General features: G+C 35.5%; 2 protein-coding genes across 3 annotated transcripts in view; one reads left to right on the top strand and one right to left on the bottom strand.

Annotated features, from left to right (window-relative positions):
• LOC134746118 (dual oxidase) overlaps positions 1 to 9,493 on the bottom strand; it is a 69,264-nt gene extending 59,771 nt beyond the window's left edge. Inside the window, exons 1-2 of the mRNA XM_063680383.1 lie at positions 9,280 to 9,493; positions 2,731 to 2,833 (exon numbers count right to left, since the gene is read on the bottom strand). Coding sequence (XP_063536453.1) covers positions 2,731 to 2,815 — 85 coding nt within the window. The 5' untranslated portion in view covers positions 2,816 to 2,833; positions 9,280 to 9,493. The remainder of the gene's footprint in view (positions 1 to 2,730; positions 2,834 to 9,279) is intronic.
• A 5,576-nt stretch (positions 9,494 to 15,069) lies between these two features.
• On the top strand, positions 15,070 to 19,513 carry LOC134746128 (transcription factor 15-like). 2 transcript variants are annotated; one of them, XM_063680409.1, is made up of 4 exons: positions 15,070 to 15,493; positions 17,504 to 17,634; positions 18,270 to 18,361; positions 18,458 to 19,513. In XM_063680409.1, the coding sequence occupies exons 1-4, from the start codon at positions 15,354 to 15,356 to the stop codon at positions 18,500 to 18,502; spliced, it is 408 nt and encodes a 135-aa protein (XP_063536479.1). In that variant the 5' UTR covers positions 15,070 to 15,353; the 3' UTR covers positions 18,503 to 19,513. The 2 variants fall into 2 exon arrangements, with proteins under 2 accessions (XP_063536479.1, XP_063536478.1); XM_063680408.1 differs by having other exon boundaries at positions 17,501 to 17,634.
• The last annotated feature ends 1,976 nt before the right edge of the window (positions 19,514 to 21,489 follow it).

Here is a 21,489-nt window from a genome sequence, read left to right as displayed (position 1 = left end):
TGTACTTCCTCTGAATAGGCTTAATCACAGTCTAATATACAAAGAATAGTAATAATAATGACGGCAATCAATAATATTTGATTTTATTAGTACCGTAATCTATTTAGTCGTGAGCCAGTGTGACGCATAGGCCAGCAGACCTGTGGTATCATAATGTACCTATTTTTCGGAATGTTCTTATTTTCGATGTGCAACTTGTATCTTAAATTTATATCCTCAGATGTTATCTCATACTTCGGCCATAAACTAGGCCTCAAAACAGTAATATAGATCAAATTAGACTAAGCGTATTCTTAAACAACGCCTTGTTAAAGTAGTAGGTACAGTCAAGTGTAAAAATATGGGTGTAGACAACTTACTCAAAAATATGTCCCATAGTTCTTAATTCGCTGACATAAGAGCTATGCGACATATTTTTGAGTACCTATGATGCACCCATATTTTTACACTTGACTGTACATACCTAATTGATTAACTTGGCTGCTGAGATCTGATGGCGTGCAATAATGATTACCTGACATCGATCCATTAATTGACAAATCGGACAAAACGATACCATAAATGAATACAATGGATTACCTAAGAAAGTTATCCTATTACATACAGAGGTCTTAGTGACCTTGGTACAAAAGCGGAAGCTCTCAAGGGTACGGGGAAATGTTCTGCACCGTGACTGTAGTGGCGCGCGCGCAAATGTCAAGATTTTGACGTCACCAGCAGCAGCTGGTAACGATCTACATTTCGACATTCAAGACCGGAACTTCGGAAGGCATCATATCAGGAGAAGAATGACTTAGCAATTTGGCGCATATTTATTGTAGGATTATAATCAGTCGTTTTAGTTCAGTCAACTTTGCTCATTGACTTTCAAGATTTCTAGGGATTGTTTTTCCTATTCTAGTCTTAACATTAAATTGGTACCACTTTATTAAGCTGTAGATTTAAAAGAACGTTATTTTTGTTTATTTGTAATTTTATTTGTTTATGACTTAGGTAGACGAACTTTCAAAATTAATAGGCATCCTTAAGCAGACATAAATACTCAAATTGTAATACCTACTTATAATGTTTGTTGTAACAAAAAATTGTGTTCATCTCACATGTGTCAAGTTAAATTTCTACAAGCGGCCGACGAACAAGAAATTTACGCGAATTAAAGGATCTGCGGAAAAATAGTTTTTCAGACAAATAGGTGTCACAGTAAAAACAATTTTGCATAGACAACATGGGATTGTAACTACACTGATATGATTGTAGATCCCTTTACATCTGCAGCGATATTGTCGCGTTAAACAAGAACCTCATAGCAACTGCATAATAGCGGTGTCGGGAGCTCGTGACTGATCAACACGACGTTGCGCGCGACACAAAACACCGGCTCACATCCTTGTAGCATGTTGCCGACACATCCGCCTGCACGGCGTGTTGATGTTGTGGAGATCCGGCCCATCGGTGCCCACATGCTGAATCATTCGATCATAGACTATATTTTAACGAACTGATACTTACATTTACAATAATTACTTTGACGCGAATTATATTGGTAGATTTAGAGCAAGTAGGTAAGTGCTTCTACCCAGGACAGGTAATTTATGTATTTAACTGTCCCAGCCCTTCACATTCCGGCATTATTTACCATGTTACGTACACTCATTTTATAGCAATAGAGCTCGTAGCCAAACCCAGCGTTTTTCCGCTTTGTACGGGAAAGCCACTACGGACACACAACCCGCCAAGCGGGTTCTCGTCACTGTGCTAATATTGGAAATTTGGTGTCAATCGTTCATTATTGTAAATATCATAGTTGACAACCAGATGGCGCCGGTATCTAATCGTTTACCTAAAAAAAATAACGACAGTTCTATGGTTAGTTTAATAGTGAAGTCCGACTGGTGAATAATACTTTTAAAAATGCTCACTTATACCCAAACACTCAATGGGTAATCAATTATCTTCATCACACTTGCTCGAAAAAGATCTTATTTCATGCAGGTATACTGAAGGACAAAGACTTATCTTGTCCCCGTGGGAGTTATGGAGTTAGGGAGTTTTAGTTTTTTTTTATTGTGTCACTAATTCATACGAACCAAGTAGGTACCTATAAATGAGTTTTACTTTTAAAATACTGACGTTTATAATACCTTGCTTGCAAAATTTCACTTACCCCCGTCGTTGTACTTGCGTGAAATACTTTGTTGCCAACCAGAGTAGTCAAATAGTTCGGTACACCATATATTTAGTATGGTGTACCGAACTATTTGGCCACTTTAACTGCTACAGAGTATTTGACTCTGTGTACATATCCAAGGCCGAGCGTTGACACCTACCAAGAAATTACTGATAAAAAGTTTTAACAGCACCCGTTTATCATTTTGTAGACATTGAACTGGCAAAAAGGCTGCCTTAATTAAAAGTGTGACAAGATTATGAATGTCGAGAGCTAAACTATAATTGATGACGAGTCAAAACTTACAAGCTCTATTTATTATCAAGGTATAGCTAAAGTGCATAAAAACGACTGAAAAATTTAGGTAGACATTAATATATGTGACGTTTTCAAGCAAAGTGTACCACAACCACTTACCACGATCGGTTATTTGGAATTGCATTAATTAATACCTAATAATAAATGGTAGCAGCGTCTTTAGGTACCTACTACTAACGATTCTTCTAATTGACAGAAAGCAATGTTTTTTTTGTATTCGTATGATTAAAATCAAATGAATTTACCTGGATCAGCCGAACACTGTGTCACTGCTAAAATGGTGGCCAGCGCTAACGTGAGCCGGCGGCTCATATAGCTGCCAGCGGACATCGTGCAAAACTACACACTCTGAAACAAACAACGTCGATATCAAATCAAATAAGCCAACATGAAAAGTGACTTATCCAATATCCATTACAATCGCGGTGGCAGCATGGTTGCATGTTTATCGCCTGTCACTATGCCTGTCACTTTCGCACTTACATACTTGTTAGAACGTGAGAGACATGGTGACAGGCGATAAAAATGCGACCGTGCTTAGCCCGCAGGGTCTAATACCAAAGATAGATATAACTCCGTAATAGATGGATACAGTCTAAGGAAAAAACGTGCCTCGAAAATCACGAAAATTTGATTCTCGATCAGAGGGCGCTACTAGCTTTGGCCTATTGTCGTATAGATGGCGTTGACGGTTTCGTTTGTTATTTAACAATTTAAACGCATATCCGTGAAAGAACGGGTCAATATCATAAAAATAATTAATGCAAATAAAAAAAAACATTTATCCATATTTAAATACATTTTATGGTCACCCGTTGACCACGAACGCTGTAAAGAGTTCGAAACGTCGGGATGAATTATAAATTCAATATACGCGATATAATCCGTTTTCATAGTTTTATTTCATGAGTAACTATCGCGGTAACCGAAGACAATATTACATTTTATGGTATTTTTATAAAAATAAAGTGTCGATAGATGGCAGTGAATTTACTGTGGTTACAAAATCTACTATGACAGTACCGCTCTATCTTGTTATATCCTCTTTGCTAATACTTAAGCATATAACTTAGGCGTACTATGTATTCGAGCTTAAATATACTACCGACAAGGTATCTGATAGCCCTGATTGTGTAGGTACCTGCCTGCAAACTCTTCTTCATATCTTTTTTTTCTTATGCAGTACCTATTTTAATAACCTGTTATTAGCGTAATTTTGAGGTTTAAATTAAGCATAGCAACTCAGCCGTAAAATTTTGGGTAAATGTGCGTCAGATACTTAAAATATATCATGTTATTATTAAGAAGTAATATTTGGATGTATGTTCATGATTTAGATGTGCTACGTATGAGCTAATTTACATAAAATTACACGATTTGCGGAAGTCGAATCGTCAACCTTGTTCGCTTTACGGTATATTATTAAGAATCAATTAGCCTTAAACCATTGCAAAAATATTTAATTTATGGATTCTACTTAGAGGTAGAATTAAAAGTTAAATATCGATAGTCCTTCTGATCTGTATTCCAGTTTAAAATTACAAAATGGTCAGCTGTATAAAATAAAACCGTATAAATATTAAATGAAACACGTGAAAGATAATAAAAACCATCTAGATTAATAAAAACATAAATAGGAATATTGCGAACTAGGTGTATTCAACAAAGGATTATGAAATGCAACAGGTAAAAGGGCAGGACAGATAACTATTTACCCATGTAGGGGAACACGGTCACCGGTATGCTTTACTATATAAAGCCAGACGTAATAGTAGGTAGATAACCATATTTGCTAAATCGTCGAGAATCGAGATATATTCAAATCACTTAAAAATATATATAAAAGCATTGGAATAATGTGCAATGTTGATATTTACTGAGACAATATATATATTTTTATAGATATTGATTTAGAAATAAAATAAACAATACAACTTTTTTAATTTAACTCCAAAATTACGTAACGTCTTTAAAATGTATATGTATTATGTCGTCGTGTGGCCGCGTTTTAGCCAGTTGTCTACGTAACCTTATGTTTTAAAACTAATTTGTACATGTACATATGTACATTTGCATGGACACATTTTGAATTATTCATTCATATAGTGGCCATGCAACATGCAACATTGCAGCTGGATATAGAAAAGCTATCCATCCCATAACTACTTTTACTAAATCTCGCCAAACGCGCGCTCGCTGCGCTACACAAACGCTATTCTCCCTGTTTTGACATCACTATAACAATCTTCGACTTAAAATACGCGAGTGACCCGTTATTAATATATTTAATTTTCAAAACTATACATATTCAAGTACCTACTATAAACCTGTAAACGTTACATTAACCTAACCCCTAGATCATAAGTGGTTTTTATAGAGGTATATCTACCACTAGGTATTAACCTAAGGTGTAAAATGTTATTCCATAAACAGTTCCTGATAAAAAAATCGCCAATAACCTTTCTACATAATTAGAGCAATGAATTATTAATTACCTACCTACTCAAGTTTATAGTCCGTTCGTTTATATGGCTGTTTCTATGGTAGGACATTCACTAGAAAAAAAATTGCTACGCGTCAACCTCGTGACCGATTGTTAAATAGATAATTTAAGATAAAGATATTTTTACGATTTTTGCACCTGGCTACTTGTTTTGTGATTGTGATTTATCTTACTCGTTCGTATAATTGCCCCTATCTAAAATGATAAAAAGTCATTTATTAAACGATAATAAATTCAGATACATAAGATCAAGATAAACTTCGTATCACAACATGTTCTCGACTATGATTTGCAAAGGTGAACGTATAAAATAGAATCATGTGCGGTTTTTTATAACATCCTCTAACCAGACCTGTTTCAAGTTGCTAGAGTTTATCAAAATACATTCCTAAAATATAATTCAGATTTCAATAGAAATTCATAGGTTTCTCAAAAAGCATGCCACTTTTGACCACATCATAATTCATAATTTATTTATTGCATCCATGGGTTACATTTGGTGGTACATACATAGTGGGTGTCACATGGACCCTGGTAGGGCACAGCAATAGTCTTAAATCTAAAGTATGCTAGGTATTAGTATTAATCACATCAACTAATTATCAGCATCAGCAAACAATAATAGTACTTGTACTAATTTAATAATTTTCATAAGTCCACTATTGTTTAGTAGGTAAGTAGATTATTTTTAGGATGGGTCTTCTATGCTGTCCCACGTTAACTTTATAGAATAATACAATATCGAAAAAAATCAAACAAAGGGGCATAAATGTGGTTAATATACAATAAATTGCATAAAAATATTTTGTATCCTAATGTCAATATCCAGGGAGAAAAATGGGGACTACGTTCGTATGGAGAAGCGGTCGTCCACTCACATGAATCTCTTGCCAGTTTGCATTTTATTTCTTACTTACTTACCAAGACTTCTGAAGTTTTCAACACGTACTTGCTGTAATTAAAATATGTATCATTGATTTGATAAAAACCGCCCATAGTAGTGTCCATGTCCATGTTACTTAGGTGAGCCGCGCTTTCCGCGCTAGAGTAAGTCTCACGTTGCACAACAAGGATGTGTGGGGCAAGCGCTCAAGGCAGCGTCAGTGGTATGCGGCTGTGAATGTTCTCAAATATAAATCATTTCTTTAAAAAATACTGTGTTTGCGAACTAGGTAAAATAGGTACTCCGTAGTACCATAACATTACTTTAATAAATAGACACACTGTTATGAAATGATAAAATAAATGAGAACCACTGTAAGCAGATATGAGTAAAAGTGTTAAAAGGTGATCAATTCGTGAACTCGTAATATGAAAATCGGTATAAAATTCTGATGCCTAAATATGTTATTATCATAAAAATGTTATAAACTTTTTATCGTGCTTATAAAAACGAATTTCTACACGCTGGATAGTTATTTATTTGTGGTGATTAATATGATGATGATGATTGTGTGTGTTAAACATGCGCAGGACCACGTGAAATGTGATACCGGTTCTGTGTCGCCGTCTAGGTATAATTTAAACAATCGCGTTTCTTGAAAATTTTATTCTTAGGGTTCCGTACCTTAAAAGGAAAAAACGGAACCCTTATAGGATTACTCGTGCGTCTGTCTGTCCGTCTGTTACAGCCTATTTTCTCCGAAACTACTGGACCAATTAAGTTGAAATTTGGTACACATATGTAAGTTTGTGACTAAAAGATGGACATGTAACGTAAACAAATTAATTTTAAACACGGGGGCCACTTTTCGGGGGCCAGTCTCGGAGATAAAGAAGGGGGAGGGATGGTCATTTTTTGTATATTTCCTTTAATAACTTCTAAACTATTTATTTTAAAATTACAAAAAAATATTATATTTGTGATTCTTAAAGTATATAAGGTTTGAAAAACATTTGACATATAACACGATATAGTTTGAAAAACTTTATTTTTTAATTTTCTCATTTACCCGCCAAATGTGGTCTCCATGTTTAAAATTTATTTGTTTACGTTACATGTCCGTCTTTGGGTCTCAAATTTACATATGTGGACCAAATTTTAACTTAATTGGTCCAGTAGTTTTGGAGAAAATGGGCTTCCGTTTTTTCCTTTTGAGGTACGGAACCCTAATAAAACAATTAATTTAAGAGCAAACCGCACGCCACAAACTACCATAATTTTGTACCTACCTTTTAAACGACAAGAGACCTTAAGGTTTGAATGATCGAGCCGAAATCGTTCCATACCTACCTGCAGCGATTATTTCTCACGATGGGCCGATAAGCGGCTGAATTACTAAATAAAATAATGGGCGGTCATGTATAATTGCGCTTAGGCAATGGCGTGAATTTGACCCATAATTGTTTGCCGTCAAGGGCGATTACCAAATGCTTGCATTGTGCGCACGGAGATCTTCCATAGGTACACTTTGAGCTTGGATGATGCATGTTTACCAAATGGAAATGCTTAAAGAGCCTATATATAGGAAGGAAAGTAAGGAAAGTATAAAATAGCAATTCTTATTTTACTTGTATTATACCTAATACTTACACTAAACTAGCACTTACACTTAGCTATGTTACACTACCATGTTATGACATATACAACGTGACACTTGAACTTGTAGACATTTAGGGTCGGTTGCATCAAACTGTTTGTCGTCGTTAAAGAGTTCGCTAAATTTTATTGTATATGGAAAATTTTATAGTAAACCGCCGCGGCGCGCCGGGTGAAGTTGATCAGTCTGTCAGACAGTTGCACTCTCCGCACTAGACAGACTCTGTCTGTCTGTCTGTCTGTGCAACTGGTACTTAATTTATTGATATTTTACCGCCACATTCAAATCTGATAAAACGGTGTCTAAATTGGAAAATTCAAGAACCCCAAAAAATCTGAGACACGAGTATTAAGCGTGGACCACACTCTTTCTGAAATCACAGTCATATCGGGTTCGGGTTCACAAGTCATTGATGGTTTAAAGAGCTTGGACGCTTAACTCTTTGGTTCGCATTATTTAAATATTTTGACAATTGTAAAGATGAGTTATACAAGTATAGGTAAATCATGAACACTAAGGCATGCAATATAAAACTGGTCTTCGTTTGATGTTAGCGAATCCGAAGTTTGATGATGACACGTGCGATTATGGTTGCGCAGGTGATATAGACTCTTATTTCGATATGCAAAAATTCTATGAATCAATGATTCTGAGAAATCAATAGGGATCCCATTGCTCGATGATTACTAAAGCAAAGGATTTAATTACCTTACTATGACGACAGATAAGATTTCTTCAATCTCATCTGACGTCACCATGGTACCATGTTAGCGGTATTAAATAGGAATATTTAAATGCATGCGAGGGCATCATATCATATGCGATTGTAATAGGTCATTGGCAGGACAGCGAAGATCCTTAGTGATTCATGCGGAGTCGGAGTTCCATTGGTTGTGTTGTTCCATCGATTTTGACTTTTATTACAACTCATAAGAGATCAGAACTGAATATTCGATTTGGTTCGATTAAGTTTCAAGAAGACTTCGATATTTTGGCGTATTAAAGCGAAGACGGGAGGAAATTATATAATTTATGTCACATTAACTTAAGAAAGTAGTTGACAGATTAAGATAGCGAGAGAGTTAGGCACGCGTGTACAAATTGTACAATGTACCTATTTACTTACTACCCACCCATGTTTAGGATAGCGAAAATTATTGCTTGCTTAGCATTCCCGCCATAATATAAATAAAAGTCAATGTGTAAGTATTTAATTATAAATAGGTCTGCACTTATTTAATATTTATGTAAATATAACCTAGTTATTCAAAATTACACACAAGTCTTTATTTTCAGTTAGTTATAGGCCAAATTAGGATTAAAATATTTTAGAAAAATGTATTTGATAATTGTTCAACTACAGATGCAAGTACCAAAACAAAAAAGTATATTGGACTTAAATAATATGTACCTACGAGTATATATTCAATTCAATTCAATTCAATTCAATTTCTTTATTTTTCAATTTAGGCATTAACATAATGCACCTATGAATGTTAAAAAAAGTACAGTTGTACAAAATTAAAATTAAACATTCATTCCAAATATAGCAAGCTATCAAGAATTACTTAGCTTTGATTTTCGGTAGGTGCGGCCAGAGGTTCGGTAGATGCTCAATTAATGCATTGGTCAGTGAATCCTGCAATATATGATCGCGTCTTTGCATTCACTGGGACGGAGCCTTATCATCGAATGTCATCGTCTAACTTAGGCTGGACTATGGCTAGTAGAAAGGCAGACACCGAACTCACCTTTATTTATGATTAGGCATCATGCCAAACGTTTTGTAAATGCTCCTCTATTTGGGACACGCTTGATCACTTCGCTTAAACAATTGAAAGAAGAATTTTTGAACACGTTTTTGCACGAAAACTGTTTACTAAGCGAAAGCTCGCGGATTGCGGAATGTGCGGGCGCTGAGGCGATCGACTTGCGCGCGGCTGCGTGTGAGACTCCGGTAAGACCGTTTCCCCGGCCGAGGTGTCGCGAGGAGAAAGTCTCGGCCATGGTGCGCCGCGAGGTGGGGACGTGACGTCTGCAAAACCAACAGACACCTGACCTAATCGATTGAGCATCATTGCGGTGGCTCGCCGGCCACCCGAGGAGATGATACCTAACGTTACCTACTTTAATGTTTCCTTCCTGAAAAAAGATTGCGCTTATATCCCTAATTAATAAAAATCATAGTTGTATTTTTTTGGAAAACTAAGTATTTTTAATGGATTTTGTCATTATGAGGTATTTAGGATTTGTCTTAATAAAGAGAGTGGCTTTATATTTGTATAATCAACCGGAATATAACAATTTCCTTAAACTTGACTGTAACAAATAGGTAATTCCACGATTTTCTGCAATAGTTGAAATGGATGACGATTGATGAATGGAGTCAGTTGTGGAGAAAATTATTATTCTTTTCCCGATTAGGGTACTTTACCACTTTCTGCTGCCTGTACAGAACTATGTGGCTGTTTGTTGGTACTGTCATAGTTTCATGTGCCTCACATGTGCCTTTATTGGTTACCATTCAGTTCTATCTTCTGTTTATCGGATTTAAAACAGTTTGAATTAACAATTGAAAAGTGACCTGAATTAACTCTGTAATAGGTATCCACCTACCGTTCTCAAAGTTACAGTATAGGAATTCAACGTGAACGAAGCTAACTAAAGTAAAAATAAAAATTACGAACACTGCACACTATATTTTGGCTTCCATACGTTTATTTTTTAAGTAGTTGGTACTTAAGACAGTAAAGCTTTTTAATGTTACAAATGAATACGAATGGGCCCGCCGTAGTCGTCGAGTCTGGCTATAACTCAGCCAATTAGTGGTGTTCTCACGGACGCGGCCTCCCTAGAGTGAGATATCCAGTTATCCACTCACTGTGTGATCGTATCACCCTATGAAATTTTATTGTAAATTATATAAATACATATAGCCGGTATTGATCGTAGGATGAGCCCACGAAATTTAGAGCATCATCACAATTATAAGCAATAATAGGTATGTAGGCATCGTAATAGTGCTGGTGGCCTAGCGGTAATAGCGTGCGTCTTGCAATCCGGAGGCCGCGGGTTCACACTCCGGCTCGTACCTATGAGTTTTTCGGAATCTGATATTTACCAGTCGCTTTTCGGTGAAGGAAAACATCGAGAGGAAACCGGACTAATCCCAATAAGGCCTAGTTTACCCTCTGGGTTGGAAGGTCAGATGGCAGTCGCTTTTGTAAAAACTAGTGCCTACGCCAATTCTTGGGATTAGTTGCCAAGCGGACCCCAGGCTCCCATAAGCCGTCGTCTAAAATTAATAGGAAAAATGATAATTCACCGCAATTAAGGCGCTTCGCGCAGTTTTTGGCCAAAAACTGTTACTTTTTAGAGCTTATAACTTCTAAATGAGTCAACCAAAAATTATGAAAAAAATATATATGCATCTTCACTCTATGGACAACAATCGCAACATTTGACTTTTTTCCTGAAATTTGTAATTTCACCGAAAAAAAAATAACACGACAGGCCGTTTTGCGGATAACTTTGCTTATAACTTCTAAACAGCTTAATCGATTAAAATTATTTTTAAACTAACAAACATGTTTTAACAGGTTCTACAAATGCAACATAGCTTTTCTTAATCAAAAAATATTTTCTTAAGAAATCGAACGTTTTTCCACATTTCATGCGTATGCAGCCTGAACATGGCGTGGCCGGCAGTCGTGTGCCAGCTTTGATACGAGGAGGCTGTGTCGCTCGTCGCTCCGTGCCTTCCTTGCACTATGTTCGCTTATGCACAAGCAAAGTGCTATAATATCGGAGTTATTGTGGCCAAAGAATAAATAACTGCAGAGCGCTGATTTGGTTGCGACGCGCATTAGCGAGCGCAACACGGTATTTTGCGGTCTATTACAATGAATGTAATGATAATATCCGTATATATTATACTGTAATATACGTATGTTTGAGAAAACTTCATTTGAAATAAATAAATAAATGTTTTCTAACCGACATATTATAATGTCATTCAAGTTTTACGTTTTGAATAATGTTCCATTCCATCTCGAAACAATAACTAATTGATTTAACATAAGCTACCTATTACCTATTACGTTGTATGTATGAATAGTACCTGTTAAATACATTGTTTTTGTAATTTAAAAATAATTTTAATCGATTAAAAACTAGCAAACCGGCCTATCGTAATTTTATTTACGGAAAAACTTACTATTAAGTTTATTGTAGGTTTAGTTAAGTAGTAATTAGTGTTAAATAGTTTAATTGTAGTTATGTCTGTAAATTTTTCATGGGTGATCCTTGCCTGTTAATAAACGTTTTATTATTTTATTATTATTTGTATCTCCTTCTGCATTTCAGTAATTATTTCATTGGGTCAACTTGGTGTATTATGTCTACTAAATGGGTAAACAAAAAATTATGAAAAAAATATATATGAATCTTCATTAATTGTTCAACAATTATAAAGTTAAACTTATTTCCTGATATTTATAGTTTTACCGTAATAAAAATAATAAAACAGGCCATTTTGCGGCTAACTTTGGTTATTTTTACTAAACGGCTAAATCAATTAAAATTATTTTTAAACTAACAATAATGTTTTAATAGCTGACGGTCTTTCCACTGCGATACAACCGGCCGACGATTTGTTTTATTAACAATATCATCTAAACTACCATCTGACAAAGTATGAAATGGGATGCGATGACTGAAAACATTTTTTTACATGTTCATGTGACCAGCTGACGGTCTGCCGAGATACAACCGGCTGACCATTTTTTTAATTCACAATAGCATCTAAACTATCATCTGACACAGTATCAAGCGGGAGGCGATAACATTTTTTTTTGCGTGTTTCGGTGGCTGCCATTTCTCAACCCATCAACGGAGCGGCAGCTGACGTCCACAGGGGTTCATCATACATAGCCGTTAACCACTAAAAAAATAAATGACTGCAAAGCGCTGATTTGGTTGTGGCGCGCTTGTAATAAAAACCGGCCAAGTGCGAGTCGGAGTCGCGTTCCAAGGGTTCCGTATATTACTCAAATTAAACAATTTATTTTTTATGTGAAACGTGCTTGAAATGTCTTTAATAAACCCGTAGGGGTTGGATCAAAAACTAAATAATTAAGTCCGACTCACGCTTGACTGCTCATTTCTAATAAGTTTTCCTGTGATCTATAGGTAAAGATCTATTTTTTGTATTTTTTTCAAAATTTTATACCCAGTCGTTTCGGAGATAAAGGGGGGAATGCTCATTTTTTGCCTGTTTTCGTGAATAACTTCTAAACAATTTAAAAATGTTTGTTGCTAATAGGCCTATTTGAATATAGAATATATTGAATTGAATTGAATTGACTGCTTATCCTAAAATTATAAAAAATATACATTTGAGATTCTCACAATGAGCTCTTTCATTTGATATGTAACACGATATAGTTTTAATTTTTTTTTTTATTAATTTTCTCTTTTACCCTACGGACAACAACCCTAACCCTACCCTAACCCTACGGACGGAACCCTAATAATGATGATATTCCCACGTAATGATTGAGAAAACTTCGAACTTCGAAAAATAACACATTTGTAGTAGTTTATGAAGCTAGTAGGTACTTTAATTTTATAAGTTAACTATTAATGGCATTATTTATATTTATTTATTACGGATAAAAAAAAACTGTATAAAATAAACGCACTGTACGCCTCAATTTAGTACATACCAAGCTTTAGCTATAAATCTTAATCCGTCGATTTGACTTAGGTATTTATTTGTATGAAACAGATAAAACACAAATTAACTAATTGAGGCTTGTAAAGTATAATGCATAAGGGACTATATTTTTATTATAATTTACGACCTCCACCACACGCATGATCTACTCATACTCAAACAAAAAAATATCTGCAAAAGATACACAAATACGAGGTATAGCGCCAAATGCCGCGCGGCTCTGGGCTGTAGGTTATTCTTTGAACCTCGTTCCGCCGCAGTCGCCGCACCGAGACGAAATTCACGTACGATCGCAGTGAGCGGGGTGCGGGTACAGAGACGCTGAGACGCTCAAGGCCAAATCAGCGAGAATCGTCTTAATAAAAATAAAAAAAGCTAAACATTTTAGAAATTTCTCACCTGTATCTACACCCTACAAAAGATGTAAAAAAAACTATGTAGGTATGTAAACAAATTACTGTCCTGATATGGACTATGGTTGTGACACTTGTGACCCATAAAAGAGCCAGTCTAAGTTTTTATGGAACTACACTCATGGACAAATTTAGAGGAACGCAAAAAAAGTTTATTTACTAATTTTGAAATTATTTTAGATGCTGTCCAGTAATTTTTTTTTGCGTCCCTGTACTTTGTCCGTGAGTATATTTATGTTAACACTTAAATTAAAAATATCAAAGTATGGATCATGTGACGAGTTAAGGATATAAAAAGTTAAAAACTTCTCCGGAACGTCTGTTTTTTCGATTATGGGGTGAGTCAGCGGGCTAGTTGACAAATCGCGCAGTTAGTCGTCGCTCGCATAAAACACATTTATGGCGGTAGTTAGCCGAGCACGGGGTGCGCGTTTTACATGCTCGATGACAGCCACCCACCAGGGGCGGATTGCGTGCACAGTTGCTGAATGGGGCGAAAACTGTTAAGAAATATGTTCACACATGTTTGTGTGGAATTAAGTATAACACAAGTTAGTAGGTATATCAAACTTGTTAAGTAGACAAATATATATATACATATAGGAGCCCCACTTAAATATTTATTTTATTCTGTTTTTAGTATTTGTTGTTATAGCGGCAACATAAATACATCATCTGTGAAAATTTCAACTGTCTAGCTATCACGGTTCATGAGATACAGCCTGGTGACAGACTGACAGACGGACAGCGGAGCCTTAATAATAGGGTCCCGTTTTTTACCCTTTGGGTACGGGACCCTAATAAAAATTGATAATTATGAATAAATATAAATAAGTATTATAGGACATCATACCCAAATTGACTAAGCCCCACAGTAAGCTCAAGAAGTTTTTGTGTTGCGGGTACTCGTACAACGACATACTCGTTAGTAATAATATAGAATATTATACAAATACTTAAATAGGTACCTACATAGAAAACACCCATGACTCAGGAACAAATATCTGTCATCACACAAATAAATGTCCATACCGGGATTTGAACCCAGGACCATCGGCTTAATAGGCAGGATCACTGATTTGATTACCTAGTGGGTACTATAGGCAGTCTTTTAAATCACTTTCACATGGTTTGGCTAAACTAAAACCGATGTGACTTACCTGTCTTCTTTAGTGAAAATGTATACCTGAAAATTGTAATTACTGCTACTTGATTGAATTAGGTCCTCGGAAATATTGAGCACATTTCTTTTTAAACGTCTTAAATATGAGATCGATCAATCGTGTTGTGAACTCTATTTTGGAGAATTTTCACATTTCATTCTTTTTGAAAATACTACGCACTTTTAGGTGACGTATCTAAATTTGAACTACCTATATTTCATTTTAATTTTAATTGAGCAATGCAATAGAGCATCTTCTAAATACGGCCCTGTGTCCTCGGTAGCCATCTGTTTATACAATTATCGGTTAAGCACCCGCCTCAGAGCGCTCTGTTCTTCCTAAATGACTCCTTCATGACCGACACCCATCCCGATACTTATTAGGGGCCCGCCGAGCCCCCGGATTAGTCCGCATCCCGCATTCGACCAGCCAACATTAACTAGCATCAATTAATACAAATTACCCAAGCGTACACACAACGGACACAGTGACAATAATTCCATGCATACGATATGGAGAATTTCCTGAGCTACCAGTGCTTGAGTGAGGATTGGGAGAAGCATGTGCACTCTGTGACTTCTTATCAAAAAGAAGTGCCGGTGGTCAAGCAGAGGTGCCAAGCTAACGCGCGAGAAAGAGACAGGACACAAAAGTATGTACTTGATTTATATTTATTTTTACCTTTATATAAGACCTGACTGGTTAGATTAGGTATCGATTTATAGAACTTATAGGTATTTATCCGATGGAATAATTTTTATAACACATTCATGACACATTTTTGTTAAGAGTCCCCGGCAAGCTCGGCCGAATTTCACCTTCCCATACAAACGGAGTTTCGTTCTCATTTTAAAACTACGTATTGAGTTGTAATGAAACTTTGCACATACAATGACATGAGGTATATCTAGGTCTGTAATTAGTTTATATAGCTCTAGTATATAGAACAAACAAAATAGAGCAAAAACAGGTTTTGAATGAAAAACTTAAATTTGCTGTATTTTGTATGGAGAACTGACCAACTCATACTTTTAGATGAGTTACGAGTATGATTGGTATTGTATCACATCAAATCAGCTGAGAATCTTATAAGGCAAATCTTCCCGATGCGTTTTGTGGATTATCATCCATTAATCTCAGAGAATATCAAAACCTTATTGGAGACATTGGCTTGTCTCAAAGTGTAGACGCCTAAATAAGTTACCTGTTGTTACCTCTCTCGGCTCTTTCCAATTGTCTTTGATTGTTTAATTCTGTATAATAATATGTATTTAATTGTAAACAGTGTATAAGGTATGCAATAAATAATTATTGTATTGTATTGTTATAAGTTTTTATTTATGTATTTATTAGAAGTAGAGATTAAAACTTAAGCTTAAGCGTTACAATAAAATTATAAACTTAGAAAGCTCATAAGAAGGGAAAGTTGTAATAACGGCTTATGCAGACCGTATTACAAAATTTGCAAAGCAAGGCGTACCATCTGATAACGGGCATAGCCTAACTATGTAAGAAAATATTCAACGCGGTAACTTACGAATAGAAAGCTAATTGTAGATGGCGCCACTAGAGTTTGAGACAACTCGTCCAACTCGTTGTATGAAATTTATAACTGAAAAATAAAACTTCATAATTAAACTCTCTGTATAAGTATTAAACTTTGTATCTGAGGCCAAGAAACTGTCGGATAAAGTTTCAAACCCATTCAAATAAAAAAGTTTTGTTTTGACAGGAGCATGTAGGTTATTTTCATGTACGTAATAATCGTCTGTTTAACGCGATAAAATGGATCCTCATGAAAAATATGGACGTCTGACTGTAACACAGTTAAAAGCACTTTTAAGGGAACGCGAGGCATCCGTAAAAGGGAAAAAAACCGGCCAAGTGCGATTCGGACTCGCGCACCGAGGGTTCCGTACTTTTTAGTATTTGTTGTTATAGCGGCAACAGAAATACATCATCTGTGAAAATTTCAACTGTCTAGCTGTCACGGTTCATGAGGTACAGCCTGGTGACAGACAGACAGACGGACAGCGGAGTCTTAGTAATAGGGTCCCGTTTTTACCCTTTGGGTACGGAACTCTAAAAAAGACCTCATAGAAAGGTTAAGTATAATTGTGGCTATGTACTGTTTTCACTCGAAAATATTATGCTTAAAATATCAAGGAAAATGTACAATATCAACATTTAACATTGATTTCCTGTTTATTTCAGGTTAATATAATTATTACGATCCAAATAAAGTGTTTTGTTCATTTTCTATCAAGCGACGCCACAGCCCAAACTAATCTTTTTATTTTATTCAAAGAAAAAAATGTGGGGCCAAACTAATGTCATGTCACAAACTCTAGTGGCGCCACCTAGTAGCAAAGTTTGGCAGCCGCCTTCCCCATTCAGACAACTCTCACAAATCAGTTTCATTAATTTTGTGGGAAGTAAGTAGCACAATTTTGTGTGTGTGTTCGATGTAACTTCCGAGAATAAATAAATTTGATACTCCACTAATTTCACTCATTTGTTGTTATAGCGGCAACAGAAATACATCATCTGTGATTTTAATGTGTTCGAGTCTCAAGGGAGTTTTATAATTTTAAAAATTAAATGTGTTGATGTTGTTTCATCTCTGTAATTGTTATCAAAATGCCGTGTTATGTTGAAGCAGCGTCAACATGGCGTTCAACACGCTGCGTCTTCTGATTCCAACGGAACCACCGGACAGAAAACTCAGCAAGATCGAGATACTGCGACTGGCCGGCAGCTACATAACGCACCTCGACAACCAGCTATATACAGGTGAGGCCCTAGCGTGCAGTACGTAACTACTACTTAATCCAATACAACTGGACTATAAACTTACAAGATCGTGATACTGCTACTATATAGCGGGGAGCGAAATAACGGATGTCGAACACCAACAGTATCCAGGACATATATAACTTACCTCCATAGCTAACTGTACTTAGGTAGGTAATGTTAGGCAATAGAGATGGCGTTCAATAAACTACTAATTCGCCTGAGGCTATATAACTAATAAGATATCGAAATTCCTTAGCTGACTGACAATTGTATTGCGCGCCTCGACAACCTGCTGTATTCGGATGAGGCTTAGCTCCCTAAAATAGATCTCCTATGGTCTAAAAGTCTACATCTTTAATAATTGAATTGTTACATATATATACTGGGTGACTTTTGACAGGTCGCGATCACTCGCTGATGGCATCTTCATGTGTTTTTGTATCCAAGCATTTTAAAGACGGTTGATAAAAACGGATGCTGCTGTCAGATTCCTCAAAGTTCTGCAGCCCGCATTCACAGAACTTGCATGCTTAACGATGTTACTTACAAAATCTCAATCTAATAATCCCTGACTATCAAAAACGGCACTCAAATCGGTTCACCTGAATTGACATGTTAATTTTTGTTTTCAGGTATCATAGATCAACCATGTTTACAGAAAAGAGATGAAGATAATAAGAATGGGTCTCTATGCACTTTTTGTTGGTCAGCTGTTAAGCAAGATGTAAGTACCTATTAAGCAAGGAGTATTTTTTTCAATAATCAATAAAATTAGACGATAAATATTCAGGGTTATTACATAAATATTTTTCGATTTCAGAAGCATTCCACGGCAATGGAAAACTTTTACAAATCACCTTTCTGAAGAGTATGACTAAAGATAACAATGAGTATGTCGTAGCCGGTTCGCCATTCCATAGAACAGATGTTCATGAAATCATCATAATACTAAAGTTGGGCAATTTCATGTAGTCGCCGCGTACTCATCAGCGTACTCCTGAACAGACCACATCATGACGTAGCCATGCCCAATTTTACAATCTAGCTTCGACACGAACGTATTACTAGTTTATTTATTATTATTTATGTTATGTTTGCTAGGTTTTATGAATAATTTAGCCTAAGGAACGCAATGTCAATTTTGTTTTAAATCTACAACGATCAGGCCCCATAGATAACATGCCAATCGCTAACGCTCCGTAGCGAACGAAATGCAACTGTCACTGTCACACTAATATGAGAGAGTGATAGAGAGACACAAAGCGATTCGATAGCGAAGCGCAAGCCATTGTCACCTTGGCTAGGCCGCCAGTATTGTACTTTGCTGATATATGTTGCGTAGGCGCTAAGATTTACCATTTACACAAACAGGCCTTAAAACTACAAGTTATCATTACACAAGTCCAATCCGGTGAAAACAGTTACTTGAACTTTTATAACATGGGGATCAGAAAGTAAAATAAAACCAAAAACTAGGAAATGGCACTTTAATTTGCATCTATGGTCAAATAAGTAGGTAGGTAAGATTATTATTGACTCAACAGAAACAAATATGTAAATAAATTAAGAAAACTTATATAATGTATGTAAATAAATATTCCAGGGTCGAGTTTTGTAAAAAAAAAAATCCTGCAAGCGCCTACCTATCCAATACGGTTATTATAAAGACAAATAGAGCCTACACCAAACAAGTCTTTTATAAAATTCGACCTAAGTAGAAATGTTAAAATCGTTGTACAGTCGCCATCAGATATATCGGAGCGGCCACGGTGCTCACAAATATCTGAAAACGACTATAGATCAAAGCGCTAAGGGGCGTGTTTAGATATTTTTGAGCACCTCGGCCGCTCCTATATATCTGATGGCGACTGTACAGCTTGAACTTTGAATACAAAATGTTTTTGAAAATAATCACAATTATAATATTTTTACTTTAGTTTATTACTAACAATAAAAAATCTATCTTATTATTATTGACCTACTTACGCATTTATGGGAGAGACCGTCTGTTTTGCTACGTAATTTCTTATACAACTATTGTTGAAGTTTTTTTACCATCTGTTTGACAAATATTTTTATATTTCTTTTGTTTAAATAAGAACTTGCAGTTTTGTCTATGGTACCTACTTAATAGCGGACGCAAAATTTGAACCCATTCACACTTGTAAAAGTATGACATTTTAAAAGTAGGTCAGTTTAAGAAGCGGGCCGGGCCTTATTTATCGAAAATTATGAGAAATATTTTATATAAAAATAAGGTTAATTTTGATCAGTCCTTTTACATTGTTTCATTTAAATACTTCTTATAGTAGTACCACTAAATCAACATGAATTTCTTCTAAGCCAAACTTCCGTTGACGTCACCTTAGGTCAGGGAAGTACTCAATTCTTTAAATAACCCATAGCTTTAACAACAAAATATCTAGCAAAAAGGACGGTCTATCCCTTAAACTGACATTGACTGGTTTTAATCAATTTATGTAAAAAATATCTAACTATGTACACCAAAAGAGTCGACATGTAAGTACCAATAATTTATATATATTAAGATGTTAAGTACGAGTCTCCATTCCTTAAGAGTCCCCGGCAAGCTCGGCCGAATTTCGCCTTCCCATGCAAACGTTTCGTTCTCATTTTAAAACTACGTATTGGATTGTAATGAAACTTTGCACATACAATGACATGAGGTATATCTATGTCTGTAATTAGTTTATATAACTCTAGTATATAAAACAAACGAAATAGAGCAAAAACAAGTTTTGTATGAAAAACAAATTCGCTTTATTTTTTTAATATTGTATCTGAAGCTACATAAACTAATTACAGACCTAGATAGACCTTATCCTATTGTAAGTACAAAGTTTTAGAGCAGTCTAGCTAGTCGTTTGAAAATGAGAGCGTAACTACGCTTGTATGTAGAACCAAGCTTGCCGGGGATTCTTAAAACCAGTGCACTAAGAGAAAATTTCTAAAAATTTTCTATAACAACTAATGTGCTTGCTTATATTTCGAAATTCGCACAAATAAAAATAGGTACAGATGTGCATAATTATTTTCCATCGTATATTCACGGAAACGTACGAATGTGTCTTGCTATTTCAGTCAGTCTCGGTACAAAAAGTACTGAGGTTGACTGAAATAGCATGACAAATACGAACGTTTCCGAGAAAATACGATGGAAAACAATTATGCACTACATCTGTATAGAATTTACTTTATATACTTAACAATATAACTTATAAAGGCGGGATTCCACCAGTACATTCAGTAAAAAATGCTTGTGTTGCACAGTACCGCACACTGGTGGAATCGTGCCTTAAGGTTGTGATAACAGATTTTAATACTTACTCATTAATTGTTTTTTGTTTAAGTAAGTAAGCAAGTATTTTAGTTGACTAATTTCCTTACCTATACTTATTTGTGCATTAGAATTTCAAAACATTTTTATATACAGTATGTATTATAGGAAACTCATACCCTTAGTACAAAAACGTACTTTCACTAGTCAAATCTACAAATACTTTAAGTACAATAATGTCAACATACTTATTGAAACAACAAACTATGTACAATTTTTAGTTGTTACCAAACTCTTGGGGTCGTATTCAGAAACAATAATTATGATACCAAATACCAATGTAACATCAATATCACTGCATCGCGCTAGTTTAATTTAATGTAAATGCGTTCCAAAGCATGTGTAAAGTGTAAACATAATTTGATATCATCAATTTTGGAAAACGCACCTTGGACATGAATATGATATAAGTAGATTGTTACTAAATAAGTGACCAGTTTCACTTTCACACACCTACTATAATACAGTTGTTCACCTCATCAATTGTTTTGTGA

Source organism: Cydia strobilella, chromosome 12 (assembly GCF_947568885.1).
Source record: "Cydia strobilella chromosome 12, ilCydStro3.1, whole genome shotgun sequence".
NCBI classification, from domain to species: domain Eukaryota; kingdom Metazoa; phylum Arthropoda; class Insecta; order Lepidoptera; family Tortricidae; genus Cydia; species Cydia strobilella.
This window is presented reverse-complemented; position numbering and strand designations above follow the sequence as displayed.